General features: G+C 40.3%; 3 protein-coding genes across 3 annotated transcripts; 2 read left to right on the top strand and 1 right to left on the bottom strand.

The window, feature by feature from the left end:
* The first annotated feature begins 1,637 nt into the window (after positions 1-1,637).
* Positions 1,638-4,398, top strand: LOC137788057 (5'-3' exonuclease PLD4). The gene is made up of 10 exons (XM_068580874.1): positions 1,638-1,688; positions 1,791-1,951; positions 2,332-2,515; positions 2,619-2,739; positions 2,848-2,975; positions 3,066-3,266; positions 3,473-3,612; positions 3,699-3,864; positions 3,966-4,062; positions 4,196-4,398. The coding sequence occupies exons 1-10, from the start codon at positions 1,638-1,640 to the stop codon at positions 4,396-4,398; spliced, it is 1,452 nt and encodes a 483-aa protein (XP_068436975.1).
* Positions 4,399-6,110: 1,712 nt separating this feature from the next.
* srp14 (signal recognition particle 14) lies at positions 6,111-9,350 on the top strand. The gene is made up of 5 exons (XM_068580347.1): positions 6,111-6,204; positions 7,081-7,153; positions 7,259-7,371; positions 7,474-7,506; positions 7,673-9,350. Exons 1-5 carry the CDS (start codon positions 6,181-6,183, stop codon positions 7,760-7,762), a joined length of 333 nt encoding a protein of 110 aa, XP_068436448.1. The 5' UTR covers positions 6,111-6,180; the 3' UTR covers positions 7,763-9,350.
* xgb (x globin) lies at positions 8,717-14,547 on the bottom strand. The gene is made up of 5 exons (XM_068580346.1): positions 14,242-14,547; positions 11,681-11,788; positions 10,518-10,638; positions 10,140-10,220; positions 8,717-9,032 (listed from the first exon to the last, which is right to left on the bottom strand). The coding sequence occupies exons 1-5, from the start codon at positions 14,433-14,435 to the stop codon at positions 8,913-8,915; spliced, it is 624 nt and encodes a 207-aa protein (XP_068436447.1). The 5' UTR covers positions 14,436-14,547; the 3' UTR covers positions 8,717-8,912.
* Between the last annotated feature and the right edge of the window lie 1,297 nt (positions 14,548-15,844).

The raw sequence follows: 15,844 nt of genomic DNA, 5'->3' as shown, positions 1-15,844 counted from the left end.
GTTTCTGTGTTTTTGTCTTTGTTTGACACTTTTATCTTTGTGGACAAGATTTATCGCAGAATGTAAAAAATATTTATTAGGGGTCTTTTGTGAGACCCTGTAACCGAGACAACGTGACTCTGTAAGTAGACTCTAGTGCCAGACCAATTAATGCCATGTTACGCAGTTGCTATCAACCATTTCCTTGAGTATTTATTCTGTTAACATTTCCCATTGTGTCGACTCTGTCCAGACTTCTGCATTTTGTCCAGCTGGAGATGGACATCTTTTTGCAATGTGTGGTCTGACTGGTAGGAGAGATCTGTTTAGTCACCTGGTAACCACAAACTCAAGTGGCTATAAAACGAGTTTTTGAGCGTTCCTGGCTTCTCTACCTTCTGAAAAGTAGATTTTTATTTGTGTCAAACACACTAAGGGGCTAGAAACTAGTTTTTGTTGTGAGCACAGTTGTCTCTGAGATTTGGCCAAAGACAATCATAAAAGTCATACGCTCAAGAGCTCTCGGAGCACTGTGCTCACATTATACATTTCCTCTTGAGTCACATGGTCACTTCTGATGGGTCCTCACATGACAAGAGAAGTAATGTGATTTTATCAGTGAAGTTGACGAAGTCAATTGTGTGATGCTGTAAATCTGACGATCAGTTTGTGACCTTCTGTTCACTGTGTAAAGATCTAAAGATATCTATTTCCTACAAATTACCTCTCAATCTTGTCTTTTGCACTAATGTAGTACACCATTGTCCCCTCAACTTGCTATGCTGCAAACTGAAAGTTGTTGCTTTCCTGCTATAGATTGTCAACATTTGATGCTGTTGAGCTTGCAGCAGGAAAGAAGGTGACCAGCAGGCGGATGTTTCCTCTTGTCACTGTCCAGATTGTCCATGTGATTGTAACGGGGACGTCCCTGTAAGTGCCACAGAGCTGTGTGGGACAGTGGTTGTTTACAAAGTCAAGCTAAATTGAATGTTTGTCTTGTTGACATCACTTGCTCAAAGTGTTGCTGCTATTCTTCTTCTGTGGGACAGTATTTCCACCTTTGCTTTACTCCATCTAAGTCAAAACTACAGCAGGTTTGGGAGCTGAAATGTAATTCTTGTTTGTCAAATGTGTGTACCTTTTTTGATATTCAGTTTTATGTTTCCCCTTCTTTTTACCTGTTATAATTTGATTGTAGTCTTGCTGTCTTGTTAGCTGGTATTTATGTTTGTTTTTCTGTTTAATTTGATAGGCGGTGATTGCAGATTTTTCAAATAAATTGGATGAGTAAAGCTGTCTTTTTGTGATTCCTTTTATTCACATACTCCACTTTTATTTGGTCTCAAACAAATTTATGTTTCAAAACTTGAAATGAAAGTAAAAACAGGAACTGTGATATGATCTACTCGATAGCAGATGCACCACTTCAGCTCAGTTTGGGCTGACAGCGAGAGGACGAAGCAAGTTTGGTTTGAGCTCTAGTTGAAAAGTATCTGCTTTGTGTAAGTTGCTTTCACTTTCAATACTTTGGAAACCAATCTTCAGTTGCGATTTAGGGCATTTTAACTGTTGTGTGATCAGAATTGTTAATTTTATGTTTGAGATAAGAATTTCCTGCTTTTTGAAGATAAATAGATGAGGACCATTTGAAAGGAAGAATGCCCTCTTCGTATAGCAGGCTTCATGACAGTTATGATTCAGACAAATGGGTAAGCCTCCATCAAATATTTCCCAAGTTATTCCCTCTGGTTTGGTCCGACAAATTGTTTGTCCTCTTGAACTTGTTTTTCTATCTACCTTCATGTGGTTAGAGGTGGACTAGCTGTGTGAAATGGGCTGTGGTTTTGGGATGCCTGACAGTCCTCGGGGTCCTGCTTGCCCTCGCGGTGCTGAATAGACCACCAGCCCCCAAAGAGCATGAGACACTTCCTGAGGAAGATGGGGGGAGCGATTCCTTCACGGACCAGTGCAGGTAATAATCCCTCTGAAGATGTGTTACATTATGTTAAATACGAGAAAATGTAGTTATTCAGCCATAATTTGCTTCTGTTTAACATAATGGTAAACTGGGGATTAGTTTATTTGATCCCTGTTAAAGAGTATCATAAGTTATCACCAGGAAATTTGAGACTTAACTGAACAATAAGTGTGATGATAACCTAGTAATGATTATTTTTTTAGACCTATGTAATGAGGCAACATAAATCTTTATCATACAACAGTAAAATATTGTAATAATCTTCATACATTAACTTAATAGTTAATGATTCAGAAATTGTTTCTCTGAATTATAACATTCACCCGTTTAGTTTCCAAAGAGTTCCCACCGCCATGTCTTTGCTTGTCTCTCAGCATGGTGCTGGTGGAGAGCATCCCTCAACAGGTGAAATACAAAGCCAATGCAACTTTTGGGATCCCTCTGGAAAATGTCTGGAAAGATCTCATCTCCATTGCAAAGGACAAAGTGGAAGTTGCCTCTTTCTACTGGACTCTAACTGGGGAAGACATTGGCGTTAAGTCTCCCTCTGACATACCTGTGAGTAAATATACTCAAATAGAAAGCGACATGGAAACATACACAATTCTTTGTTTGATATGTTGTTATTGGAAGAGTCTTATATTATTGTGTGTGTGTGCAGGGAAGGGACATCCTGAAAGATCTTGAAGAACTGCCCTCCAGGAATGTATCTGTCCGAGTGGTGACCAGTGTTCCCACCGTTCCAACTAACTCCACAGATTTAGAGATCTTAAAACAGAAAGGTTTGGAAGTGACTCCCCTGTTCTTGTTCTCGGTAGGATCTTTTGATCTGTGATGCATTGATTCCACCAACTTCCCTTCACTGCAGTTCCTTCTTTGGCTGTCTGTAGGAGTTCAGGTGAGGAAGGTGAACTTTGGACGCTTGACACGAGGCGTCCTCCACAGCAAGTTCTGGATAGTTGACAGAAAACATGTGTTTATTGGAAGCGCCAACATGGACTGGAGGGCTCTCACGCAGGTAACTTAAAATCTAAATTTACAGATGCTTATAGGTGTGTTTTTTTTACATCCTAAAGCACCTCCAAATTAATTCATAATTAACTTTTAGGTAAAGGAACTGGGAGTTGTTGTCTATAACTGCTCCAGTCTAGCAAAGGACCTTCATAAGATTTTCCAGTCATACTGGGATATGGGACAATCCCACAGCTCCCTCCCACAGCCCTGGCCTTCAAAGTATGACACAGCCATCAACAAACAACACCCCCTGCTGGTGAAAACTGAAAATGTCTCCAGCAGGCTGTACCTCACAGTGAGTTTCTTAGGTTTCATTTCCTTTTTACAGGACAGTTATTCTGATAAATAAAGGTCTGTCTCTCATTAAACAGAAGTGGCCATACAGTGTGCGTATTACAGTTTCAACCACCTCTAAACCTCAAACTGTTACCATAGACGTCAGCTTGTGTGTATTCAATGTTTTTGTTGGTCTGATCATTGAATGTTTGCGTTCAACCCCAGGGTTCTCCACCATCATTCTGTCCTCTATCGAGGACTCAGGACCTGGAGGCTATTACCTCCATCCTCTCAGAGGCCCAACACTATGTCGATGTAGCTGTCATGGAGTACTTCCCCACCACACGCTTTGAAAAGCCTCAGAGGTGGCCCTCAGAATAAACCATGTGTTTTCCATTAAACTATTTGCCTCTTTTGCCTTATTTCCCCACTTTATTCTTTACTTGAACAGGTACTGGCCTTTCATTGATGAAGCCATCAGGATTGCTGCATTCGAGAGAAAGGTGAAGATACGGATGCTGATCAGCTGTGGGCGGGACTCTGATCCAAACATGCTGCCCTTCCTGAAGTCTCTGGCCTCAATCGACAACCCTCACCAGGATATGGACATCCAAATAGTAAGACACAGCATTAAATAAATGGATCTGCTGGGGGAAAACTCTGCCGATCTTTGCCTCTGAATTTTCTTTTTTTTGTTTGCACACTGTTCGCTTTTCAGAAACTGTACATTGTGCCTGTGGGAAACCAGTCTGATATTCCATATACCAGAGTGAACCACAATAAATACATGGTGACTGATAAAGCAGCCTACATTGGTGAGTGACGGATTGTCTTCAGGAGTACTATTCCTACATAATTACTGTTGAGGTCGAACATTTATGTGTTGAGTCGGTTTGTTGCCTGTGAATTGGTTCTTAATTGACCAGATAATATTGTGCTCTCCCTTAGGTACCTCCAATTGGTCAGGGGACTACTTTCTGACCACAGCTGGAGTGGGTCTGGTGGTTTCCCAGCATGCTCCTCATCCTATATGGAAGACCAAGGCCCTGCAGGGTCAGCTGAGGGCAGCCTTTGACAGAGACTGGTACTCTGAGTTTGCTGTGGACATTGCTGACCTGGGCCACCACCCAGATTGTGCATTGTCAAGATAATAGAAACCTCTTTATAAAAGTATAATGTAAGTAATATAAATCATATTCTTTAAAGTGAGGTTAACGTTTTATGATTGAAGTCTTAATATCAATGATTTAAAGTACACCAGATGAAATGCAATAATATGTACTGTACTTATAAATAAGGTTGATTGAGTTATCGTGTATGTGGTGGGATTTTAGTGTTTAGCTGATTATTGAATGTATAGTTTATGAATTTACGGTGTCATTATTAAATGTCTATAGTTTAAATACTTTTGATGAACAAATTGTCCTTATGCAGAATTGTTGGAGAAAGCCATTACAATAGTCATAATAGATATTATACATATTGTCTTCAACTTCAAGGTTTGTTTTTGGCCTTGCTGATCGCTTGCTGATAGGTAAAATAGTTTGTTATATGAAATATCCTAATTCAAAAGTGAACCCAATCAAATTTGTGAATAACCCAGTTTTGAAGCTCTTGGATTTGTCATTTCTGACAGCAATGCTCTTTGTAACTTATTGTTGACTGGACATTTATTTGGTTATCTTTTTAAAGCAAAATGTCTGATCTGTGTATGTAAACAAATATGTTTCAACTGAATAAAAACTGAAACTTCTTTGCATATGTTTCTTTTAATTTTCTCTTGTGATTCAGTTTGTATTCAATATAAGTTATAATACATTGATTTGATGTATTTTTGTAGATTCTAGGTTTGTGCATGAATGATTTGTTTGGGGAGAAAATCCGGATAATAGTTAAGAACTTTTGAGGACAATCAATCATGTGGATGCAACTCAAAAAATTGCAAAAGTTGTGCAAGAACATCACCTTCAGTAAGTATGCTGAACTGCTTTAAGTGCAACATTAAGCAACAATGAGAGACAGAGAAAGATGTCTGGGGGCTCTAACAAAAGCATGATAGTCATATACCCAAAAGTCTCAATTGAAACGATAAAATTATGGCTGTCCAAGCTTGGACACCAAACTGAAAAACTTCAAGGAGTAGCTCACCTTGATAAGGTGCTGATAAAATACTTGACAATATAATGAAAAGGAAGGAAACCCAGTTGAATTTCAGAAAGGAAATCGTGCTACACCATGACTTTTTTCAACATATACTATGACATTTCTTTTTCAACGTACTATAAATATGTATATTTCGACACACTATGACTTTCTAATCAATTTTTCCAATATACTATACTGTGGATGTTTATGACCTTTTTTCAGCATATGTCATGTTTATTTTATGACATTTGTAGACATACTATAATATTACTAATTGTTTTTAAACACCATAATATAAGTTGTTTTTTTCAAACTATACTTTGACATTTCGATGACATAGTATTACATAGTATCTATGACATAGTATTATTTTATGGCAAACTATGCTTTGATATTTTATGAATATTTTACAACAAAACATTTCAATTCCGAGATCGGATTCTTCAGAAACACGTAGAGCTACTTTCATTGACGTCATTACGTGAAAATAGCTAACTTATATTGAAATGATTCCAGTAGATATAACATTTTGTTTCTATAGGTCATGCTTAATTAATTAACAAATATTAGAAAATATATGTACCAATGTTTCATTCAACGCTTTGTGATTGAGTAATCTTGGCCTGTTGTTCCCCTCCCGGGCCATGGGGGCGCTGTCGGTGAGCCCGTGTTTCCGCAGCGTGGCGCGGGGCGGGGCTCCGGCTGTGAGACGTAGTACGTGTGCTTTACAGCCTCTACAGTGGTTAGCTAGCGACCAGTAAGCCGACGCTAAAGCTGGAGTTAATATCATGGTGCTGCTTGAAAACGATTCGGTAAAAGCGCATTGTTAATGATTTGATGTGTCGACATTGTGGATCATAAACTATAAATGGACGCGGTCTGCCTGAGTTTAGCTCTGTAGTTAACAGACAGTTGACGTAAGTCGCCAAACCGATCCATTAGCCAGCGAGCTAACATTTGGTCGAAGCTAACGATTGGTTTCGCGTTCAGCTTTGAGTTTTAATCTGGCTCATGTCGTTATTGCACTTTCCAGCATTTTAAGATCCTTACGCAGACGTTGGTGACGTAACTCTCTGTAGAACTGCTCATCTCGTATATTGACACCAAACCTGGACCTAAGTTAGCGTTTAGTAACGTATCATCATGCTAAGTTAGCGTTTCCTTATGCAGACTAAAGTAACGCAAACGTTAAGATAATACGTTTCCAGTCTGTCACGTTAATCAAATTGTAACGTCGTATCTTAACGTTACTTGCCACGTCGTTTTCACAACCTGTAACCTTAGTCACCTGCCCGATTATTAGGTGGCGTTACTTTTAGCGTGCTTTAACTAATGCAGTCTCATAGAAAAGGCGGACATGTTTGTCATATTTAGCACTAAGAATTGGAAATCAGTGCAATACATTTAAACATTACCACAGGCTTCCGAAATTAATCCGAAGTAGAGTAAACGCCTCGGCCGTTGATTTTATTTTAGATACGTATTTAATTATAGCCTTCATGAAGATTGTTTTTTCTTCTAGTGGTGTTGTTCAAGACTGCAATAGTTAAGGCAAGGTGTCCCTAATACAACTGACTGTATAATCGGTCAATGTCTGTGGTGAGCATGTTTTATACATGTTGCCTCTTTGTGTTGAAAGAATTGATCATTCGCATAGATTCACTTTTTGTTTATGCGCCCGTGTCCAGTTTCTCACAGAGCTCACACGGCTGTTCCAGAAGTGCAGAACATCTGGCAGTGTGGTCATCACATTAAAGAAGTGTAAGCACCTCTTGAGTTTCATTCAAGTTCAACATGTAAAACATGCTAAAAGTTTCCCCTTTCATCATGTAAGCCACTGGAATGGGATGTATTTCTGTTTTCCAGATGACGGGAGGACCAAGCCAGTACCCCGAAAGGGCCACACAGAGTCATTTGAACCGGCAGATAACAAATGTCTCATCAGAGCTTCTGAGGGCAAGAAGAAAATTAGCACAGTGGTGAGTTCACTGTTCAATGTGTTTGTTTGATCAAATAGATCTCAGCATTAACAGCTTGTGAAAAACAGCTAAATATCTGACTTTTATTTCTTGCTATTTCAGGTCAGCACCAAAGAAGTAATCAAGTTTCAAATGGTATGTTGAGCTAATTTTGTATTTTTAATTTCATTGGTATTTCGAATCTATTGCCCTTGGTCACTGTATGCCGATTGTCTTGATTTGATCTCCTTGATGTTATTACAATTATCTTGTGTTTCATAGCTGTGAGAACTGAATCATTAACTTAAACACCTCTTTGCAGGCATACTCCAATCTCCTTAGAGCGCACATGGATGGACTTAAGAAGAAAGATAAGAAAAGCAAAAGCAAGAAAACCAAAGCCACTCAATGAGAAACAGACTCTGTAACATAACCATGGGTACCTAAACTGACCTGTACGATCCTAGGGAACGACAAAGGCCTCCCCATGGTCTGTCGCCGCACCCCGCTCTCTACCCATTCACCTGAGGCCTCAGAATCGCTGTTCATCCACCCGGTGACTGCTTTGATATTGTGCCATTGTTTGCATGGTAATGTCTCATCCCTGGCAGTTCTGGAACAGAAAACCTGAGGATTTCTCCTAACTCGTACAGGACGAATCAAGTCAACTTTACTGAATCGCCACCATTTCTGCTTTGGAACCAGGTCATCAACGGCTGTGTCACCTCTGGAGCCAAATCAATGGAGCCCAATGATTGCCCGCCTTTCATCCTATTTAATTGTTAAAAGTCCATATTTATGTTACTGCTGACCTGTGAGCTCTGTTGCCATGTTTCAATTTGACCTAGTCTCAAGAAGAATTAATTGAGGTTTGTATCTTTTGTAAATTATTTTGTTTATTAATTGAATAAGCAATGCATTTACTGCAGACTTGCTTCAAACACAGAGTTAAATCGGAGCTGATTTCAGGTATTTTTTAACACCAGTTTTACTGTATTCAACTCAAAATTAGAGATGAAAATTTACTTTATTCGATGAATTATATTTTACCTCCTGAAGCACAATGAATCTAAATATTTTTGTTTCATACCAAGCATAGAGTCGGCCATCCTAAATTGTTGAACCTGAACAAAACGTGTAGTTTCAGTTAATGTCTTTAAATATGAATTTGATTTCTAATTCATGAAATGACAAATGTTACGTTTCTTTTTTATTGAAAGGCATGTTTCTGTTGATGAATACAGAGACCACATTTTATATGTAATTTTTGTTAATCACAATTGCAAGGCAGGTTTAACTAGCTGATATGTTGTCAGCCGTTTGTGTCATGCTCTCCTGATCTCATGGAAGAGGACTGCAGCAGAAGTTAAGTTGAGAAATAAAGTGCTCTGTTGAAAGTCACTGCAAGTTTATTTCTGTCCATTTTGATTAAGTGGCAAACAATGACTGCTTTAAACATGAGTGTTGTAGAAAAGGAGACTGTAAATAAACTATATACATTAACACATTTCTGTGCTGCACTGGTAAAAACAGTCCGACTTGTCATTGAAAGAAGAAGCGCCTCATAGCGCGGTGTTCCTCTTGTCCGGCCTTTCCTTTGGAGAGACTGCGAGGTGGCGCTGTCTGTCGCTCTCCTCCTTGTATCCCTGCTTCATTAGGCTGGTCACAAACTGGAACAGGGTCTGGATCACACAAGAGACATATTGAACTGGGTCAGGGTCCCCATGGGTAAAGGACTTTCATTCTTTCAACGAGGTATTACATTGTGTGGAGGGGAAGTATGCTGACAACATTGCTGCATTATCGCCATCGTATGTACGCGCCCTGTGCTTGATTATCCAACCCGGGCCTTAGAGATACTAGTCAGTCTGTGTATTAGTACCATACAGTGCTACTAAATATTGTTTACACAAATAGGCACCAACGTTGAAGGATATCAAATAGGGAAGATTTGCAATATATGTGTAGAAGTTATTGAATAAAACATTTGATAAAAGCCATTCTGTGTTCACGCAAGAAATATTTTAAGTTATTAAATAAATGGTGAAAGGTGAGAAAAAAATATTATTGGATTACATTTAGGCTTCGAGCAGTTATCACTGTATAATTTACTAGATCATTTTATGTTATTTGAATAACTATTCATGTACATATATTGTACATGTGCTATAATTCTTTGATAAGTAATAGTGTCTTGTAATAGTAGAATGACCCTAATGTTTGGCTTGAAAATCAAATCCAAACTCACTAAATGAAACCACTAGAGGGCCATAGGGGCCACTAATTGAAGCAGAAAGATGTGCAGAATCGTAAACTGAAATATATGTAATTATAATTATAAAGATATAACATAATACTAAAAACACACTATTTCTAAAATTGTGATACCGATGCTGTCCATTACCGTTACCACACAAACTAAATTCACTGAAGGAACTGCTCAGTCTCTATTGTGTATGAACACTGGGTAGGAACAATGTTTTTCCAGCGTCTCTATATTAATAACACAAGCGATCTTGAAGTGACATAACATGATGTGACAGAGCCCCGTTCCATTTTCACCATGTGCTCATGTTTGGTTCAGTAAATTCCTCATCAGTCAAGCTTGCTGGTTGCACTGCTTCCTTTCTGACATGTTACATGGCTCATTAAAGAGACGGGATGAAGCATGACGCTGATGCAGGCCGGACACAAACTGACATGCTGGTTGCACACATCAAGCCCATTTCACACGGCGCTCACTCAGAATGGGTCGCTGTGGCGGTCTCTCTCAACACTTGCACTCTTACCTTCCATGCCTCCTCGAGCTCAGCTGTCCACCTCTCCTTCAGGATGGGCTGCACGGCACAGATGAATTCTGCTCCGACATACTGTAAAGAAAAAGATGGGAGATACTTCACTGATGTGCTTCTGTTACGCCGTGGCAAAGAGGCCGATAATCAGTTGGCGTGCCACTCCATTGTTATTATTGTTATGTTCAAGAGTGAGTGTGTGTCCATTTTGCTGTTCAATTCATTCAGCTGCTTCAGTTCAGATTTAGTCTCAGTAAAACGGTGTGTCTGATAAAAGAGCGACTGTAGTAGTTGAAATTAGAATATGTGTAGTCCTCTATAATCAAAGCATCACAAAAACACTGTGCTAAGCACCGCTGGGAACACGTTTCTTACACTGTAGTACTGAGGTGGGGCGTTGTAATGATAATGGCTTTTTCCCAGCTCCAGAGCCAGAGCTTCCAGTCTCTCCAGCTGGTCCAGTCTAGCCACGCTTTTCTCAATGAAAGACATAACCCTGAAAGAGATGAAGAAAGAAAAATGACACCCCGCCTGACTGATGTGACAGTTTATGGTGAATTAGCAGTGGACAACTATCGATTGATACAACAAAGTGTTGAAAAACTGCATGATGACATTTTCTATCTCATAAACTCATTTGCCTAGAAAGATAAACACAACTTATTGCATATCATTTTAATCTAGCTCACACTTGATTCTTTATCCCCCTGAAAACACATTTTATTTCCCCCGCACAAAACAGCACAGGATCAATTTCCTTTGTTGCTTTTGCAAGTGTGTCTGCCATCACCGCAGAGTGTGTGCGTGACAGTTTTGAAGATGAATATAGAACAATAGGTTGGAGTTGCTGTATCTCTCTCGTCCCTCTGTCTCGCTACCACCATGGACATTTATGTCCACGAGTGTGGATGAAGGGCCTTTTGGCCTTATCACTGAATTAGAGAGCAGCCTGTTCATTCTGGGATGCGAAACACATTTTGTCTACGCGCCGCTCCTGCAATGCCATGTTCGCTTCTGTACCTTCAGGTCCTCATGCAATAATTGGCTGCTTTGGCCACAACACACAGAGGCCTGATGCTCGTTGGAACCACCAGACAAGTGGCTGTAATAATACTACACGCTCTGTCTGCAGCAGAGTGGCAGCAACGTTTTAATGATACATCTACCTGGCATTTCGCCCTGTCACTTACCGTGTGATATGTGTCACACTGCTCTGTGTGCAACATGCTTTTTTTAATCATGTATTGTTAAAACAGACGAGTTGTGTGATATTCTGCTTTTTTTTTAATTTGCTGACACCAAGAAAATGTACAATAATGCCATGTCCTATTTTATACAACAGCTGTGATGTTTATCACCCGGACACAAGCCCATAAATGAATGGCGGACTTTGATCTTTTACTGTAAGACAAGAGGGTGCTGCGTATCAGTCTGCTCTCCTGCCCAGTGTGCGTGCAACTCTCTGCTACGCTATCTTTTGGCTGGTTTGTTCTGATCTGGATGATGCTGATGTGTCACTCTGTTAAGTGCAGGCTGACCGTAGGCCGTGTGCCCTGAGCTCCCGGCTGGTCCGCAACCTCTCCAGATCCTCCACGTCTCGGAAGAGGAAGAAGACATCCTTGCATTCAGGATGGGTCTCAAACAACCTGTTACCAAGAGAACAACAGTGCACGGCTCATTAATTCCCAGTCCAAAACAAACCTCCCCCCGAGTGTCCTAACTAACATGACATAATCCCAAAAGTCGCACAACTGTAACCCTCTAGTCACAGTGCTGAGGGTGAAGTTGCGATTTTCAGCTCATCAACTTTCGTTTGGAGGCATCCGACTCCTCCTTCAGCCATTCTCTCACTTTGAATAAAGATCCAATTGTGACTTTCTGATCCTACTGTGTTACTTTTCATCATCATTGTCCACTTTTTGTGTTTTGTTTTTACACCCAACAGCTGCAATCACTAACCACGGTGGATCAGTGAGATTCTTAGCCAGACCCGTACCCTCAGTTTCACCCAGGAGCCACTGATCTTGATAGAGCTTTGCTTTTCTTTAGAAAACCTCTGCCAATTCCCTTGACCAGAGAGTTTATGCTTCCTGCCATCCAATCAGAGAGCCCTCCAGCTGAGGTACCTGTGCATGTGCCACCAGAACACACAGCTGGAATACACAGCTGGATGGGAGTTTTGTTGCGCTCCCAATGGGATGCAAGGCTTATGCTAACTCTGGTTTTATGAAATGGGAAGGAAAGGAAAAAAAAGATAATTATGGCAGAAAAAATGAGCACTTGTGGGTGTGGCAGGTCAAACTGAAGCGTATTCTATTTTAATCTCTTTTTTTTATGGTCTCCAGCGCTGCTAGTGAGAGAAGAAAACATATTTCTAAACCTGACATACAGAACAGAGTCCTCATGAATAAATGCAGATGTCTAAAACCTGTGCTTCCAGACTGGTGGATGGAGGTGGGAGAAATGTGATGGTGCACAATATGAGCAGCTCTGCCCCCTCTGACTAGCAGATAATACCACAGAAAGACACAATATGGACACAACAAAATGTTGGTGAGTGTCTACTATACAGGCCTCTGGATGTGTTTGAATGACCTGACTAAGAAATGTGTGTTTCCATGTCTACTAGTACATCATTTTCTATTTCTGCAAATCCATAGTTTGGCTTAATCCTTTCAAAGTATAATCTAACTATGTTATAACTAGTATTGCAGACAATTACAAAATGAAAAGTCTGTTCTCGTAGTTACTTTAAATCAGAAATATTCGTGCTCTATTAATTTGAAAGTATTGAGTGTGCAGGCTTGATTCAATGATCAACTCATTGTGTAACGCTGCAATGTTTGCACTCCAGTGGCTTGAAAATGTGCTTTCTCACAATGCATACCTCCTGCTCACAAGCTTTATTTCCACTGTTTAGACAGCATTGTATGCTCTCTTGTGGCGCACATGTATACATTCATCAGACAATGCAGCACTACAACTCAAGTGGAATTTTAATTGGCGCTGTTCAGAGGTTGTTGAAACTATTTCGCCACTGATGAATTGGTCCCACGTATGTTTTAAGAGTATCTTGTTTAGTTTAAATTTGAGTAGCATCCCCCGCCGAAGAAACAAGTCTCTTAATTAAGAGCGAGAATACAATGAAAAATGGATAATTCTTTTATTTGCTGTTTTGCTGTAACTACTGTTCAGTCGCCCTCAGCTGGCCCTGACCCACAAGTGGCGCACGCATTTCCAGGCTAACACCCTAAGGTCAGTCTCATCAACTGTTAAGGTCAGCCAGGGGACACAGGGCATGAGTTGGGCTTCAAGCCATGCGCCCCGTCGTCTCTTCACTGTAAAGGCTGCAGCCTGAATGTCCGCCACTCTTCATTCACTTTCATTTGTCATAGGTCAGAGAAGTTTCACCGGACGCAGGTCGTCATCCTAATTGATTAAATGCATTTTCCTGATGGCTCCAGCCTTTAATTGTATAGCACTCGGGCTGGCCCGTGGCTGTGTATCATTATGTAATGCTGTTAAGACATGATATGAAGTGATAAGAGGGGAGGAGGGGTGATCTGAGCACTAAATGTAAAGCTGTGGGTCAGAGGGGAAAAAAAGAGGGATGTGTTGGAGGTGGAGGGGAGCTTGATGTACACTTTCCATCTTGAAAAGGTCACGCATCATGTCATCATCAATGCAGGACAGAAGATCTTCTAAGCACCTTTCACTCAGCGAGCCAGAACACAGAGAATCAAAGCTGTCTGAAAAGGTCAAACTGATAGCAGAGTTTCTCCTCTGCTGTGCATTGCGATGATCAGGAGTAAGAGCCTTTTAGACAAGAAATGGAAGATGACAATTGTTGTTGGACTTGTTGCGTGTCTTATTAATGCAACATCCTCAATTATTACATTCATCAAATTCAAATGATCAACAAAAGTATACTCAAAAGCTACTCAGTTTGACTTGATGGTGACGCTATTCCTGATTCTTTAGCTTTACATTATCGAGCCGGCTGTTCTAATCAGACAAATATACAAATGATCTCATTAATTTTGACTTATTGACATGCAAACATTAGTGCAAAAGTACAGAAGAGGCTTAAGTGTTTTACCTGACGAACATAATAATCCCAACTTTTGCAATATCGTCCTGGATAACTTTCCATGAATCCTTGATCATCTGAATCTGATCCTCGCTGGGACACGCAGCAGCAGCAGCAGCAGCAGCAGCATCAGCAGCATCCTCCTCCTCTGTCTTCTCTCCAAACTCTGCTTTGGCTGCCAGACCTGATAATGCGCAGCCCATTCTTCATAGACAAAACAAATTTGTATTTAAACAGTTATATATATGTGTGTGTGCCAGTCCAGGAAGAACAAAACAAGGGTTATATATTTTGTTCTGGAGTAAATCTGGTGTCGCTGGCTTCTGCGTCTCCAAGTGCGTCTTGGACTACACGCCGCTGCTCGGTATATCGGACTGGTGTCAAGTTACTAGTCACACAGACAGCTGCATGTTCTGGTCAGTGTTTCAAAATAAAACCACTAGTCGATGAGAATAGGTTGACAGGGAGTACTGAGGAGTATTTGCGCCTTTATGTTGAAGGACTGCCCCGCTGATTTCCGGTGGACGTCTCTCTATTCATGGCTGACTTGACGCAGCTTTTGACGCAAAGATGAATCCTTTGAGAGGGAAACAGCGCGCTGGCTCCGCAGGGCGCTCACTAACATTAGGCTCAAAGGCCGAGCAGTCAATTAAAAAAAGAGACGGATTATAACATCATAAATTACTAAAGACTCATGCAAAAGGGTCCACTTCATACTTAATGAAACACTTCTGCGAGCTGACTGATTCCGATAGCACGTAAAGGTCAAGTGGACTGATTACATCTCACCTCAATGATTAGTAATCAAACATGTCAACCCTTGTCGTGTGTGGACACTGACTTTACTTCCACTTGGTTTGTTTGCAGTCATAGAGCTCAATTCTGTAGATTTAAAAATAAAGAAGTTAAGTCGCAACCCCTCATTCTGCCATAAGCTGTGGTGTGTAAGATAAAGAAGAAATACAGAAGGACATATTTCATACTAAGCTACTTAATATATACCAGTGTGCCTCCTGAAACATGCGATTCCCATGAAGTTAGGAATACAAACAATTACAGCTCATAAGACAATAGGTTTTTGAGGACCCACGGTCTCCAGCCGTTGATTACATCAATCATATTTTTAATCACATGACTAAAGAAGCAGTTTAGTGGAGCTGCTTGATTCACAATAGCCTTAACTTTCATATTCTAAAAACAGAAAGACTGCAGTCTTATGGAAGCATTATTCAATCCATTTAACCCGTGGGTCATGGACGTTGTAGATTTAACTATGAGATGTATTGGAGATGCGTGACAGCGTAAAGAGGCGACCTATTAGAACATTTACCATTTCTGTTTTTATTGAAAATATGGGAAAACTTCAAGTATGAAATAGTATGTTCTGGAATGGAAAAGTAAAAAGGGCTGCTACGGGTCAGTATTTACACGAGGCCAAACTCTCCCAAATATGCAGTTTCATAAATAATATTAAAGACAATATACAGCTTATTGAGAAAAATAAAGCTCCAGTGATAGTTTGTGAAACATGTTTAGAAGCAGCTACAGTAAACGTGTAAGCAAATTACTGCTGTGATCGCATGAAAGTCAATAAATGTAAAAAAAAATAGTC

Source organism: Clinocottus analis, unplaced genomic scaffold (assembly GCF_023055335.1).
Source record: "Clinocottus analis isolate CAN_PGR_092001 unplaced genomic scaffold, fCliAna1.0.p SCAF_17, whole genome shotgun sequence".
Classification (NCBI taxonomy): domain Eukaryota; kingdom Metazoa; phylum Chordata; class Actinopteri; order Perciformes; family Cottidae; genus Clinocottus; species Clinocottus analis.
The sequence above is the reverse complement of the archived record's forward strand: the minus strand, read 5'-3'. Positions and strand labels throughout refer to the sequence as shown.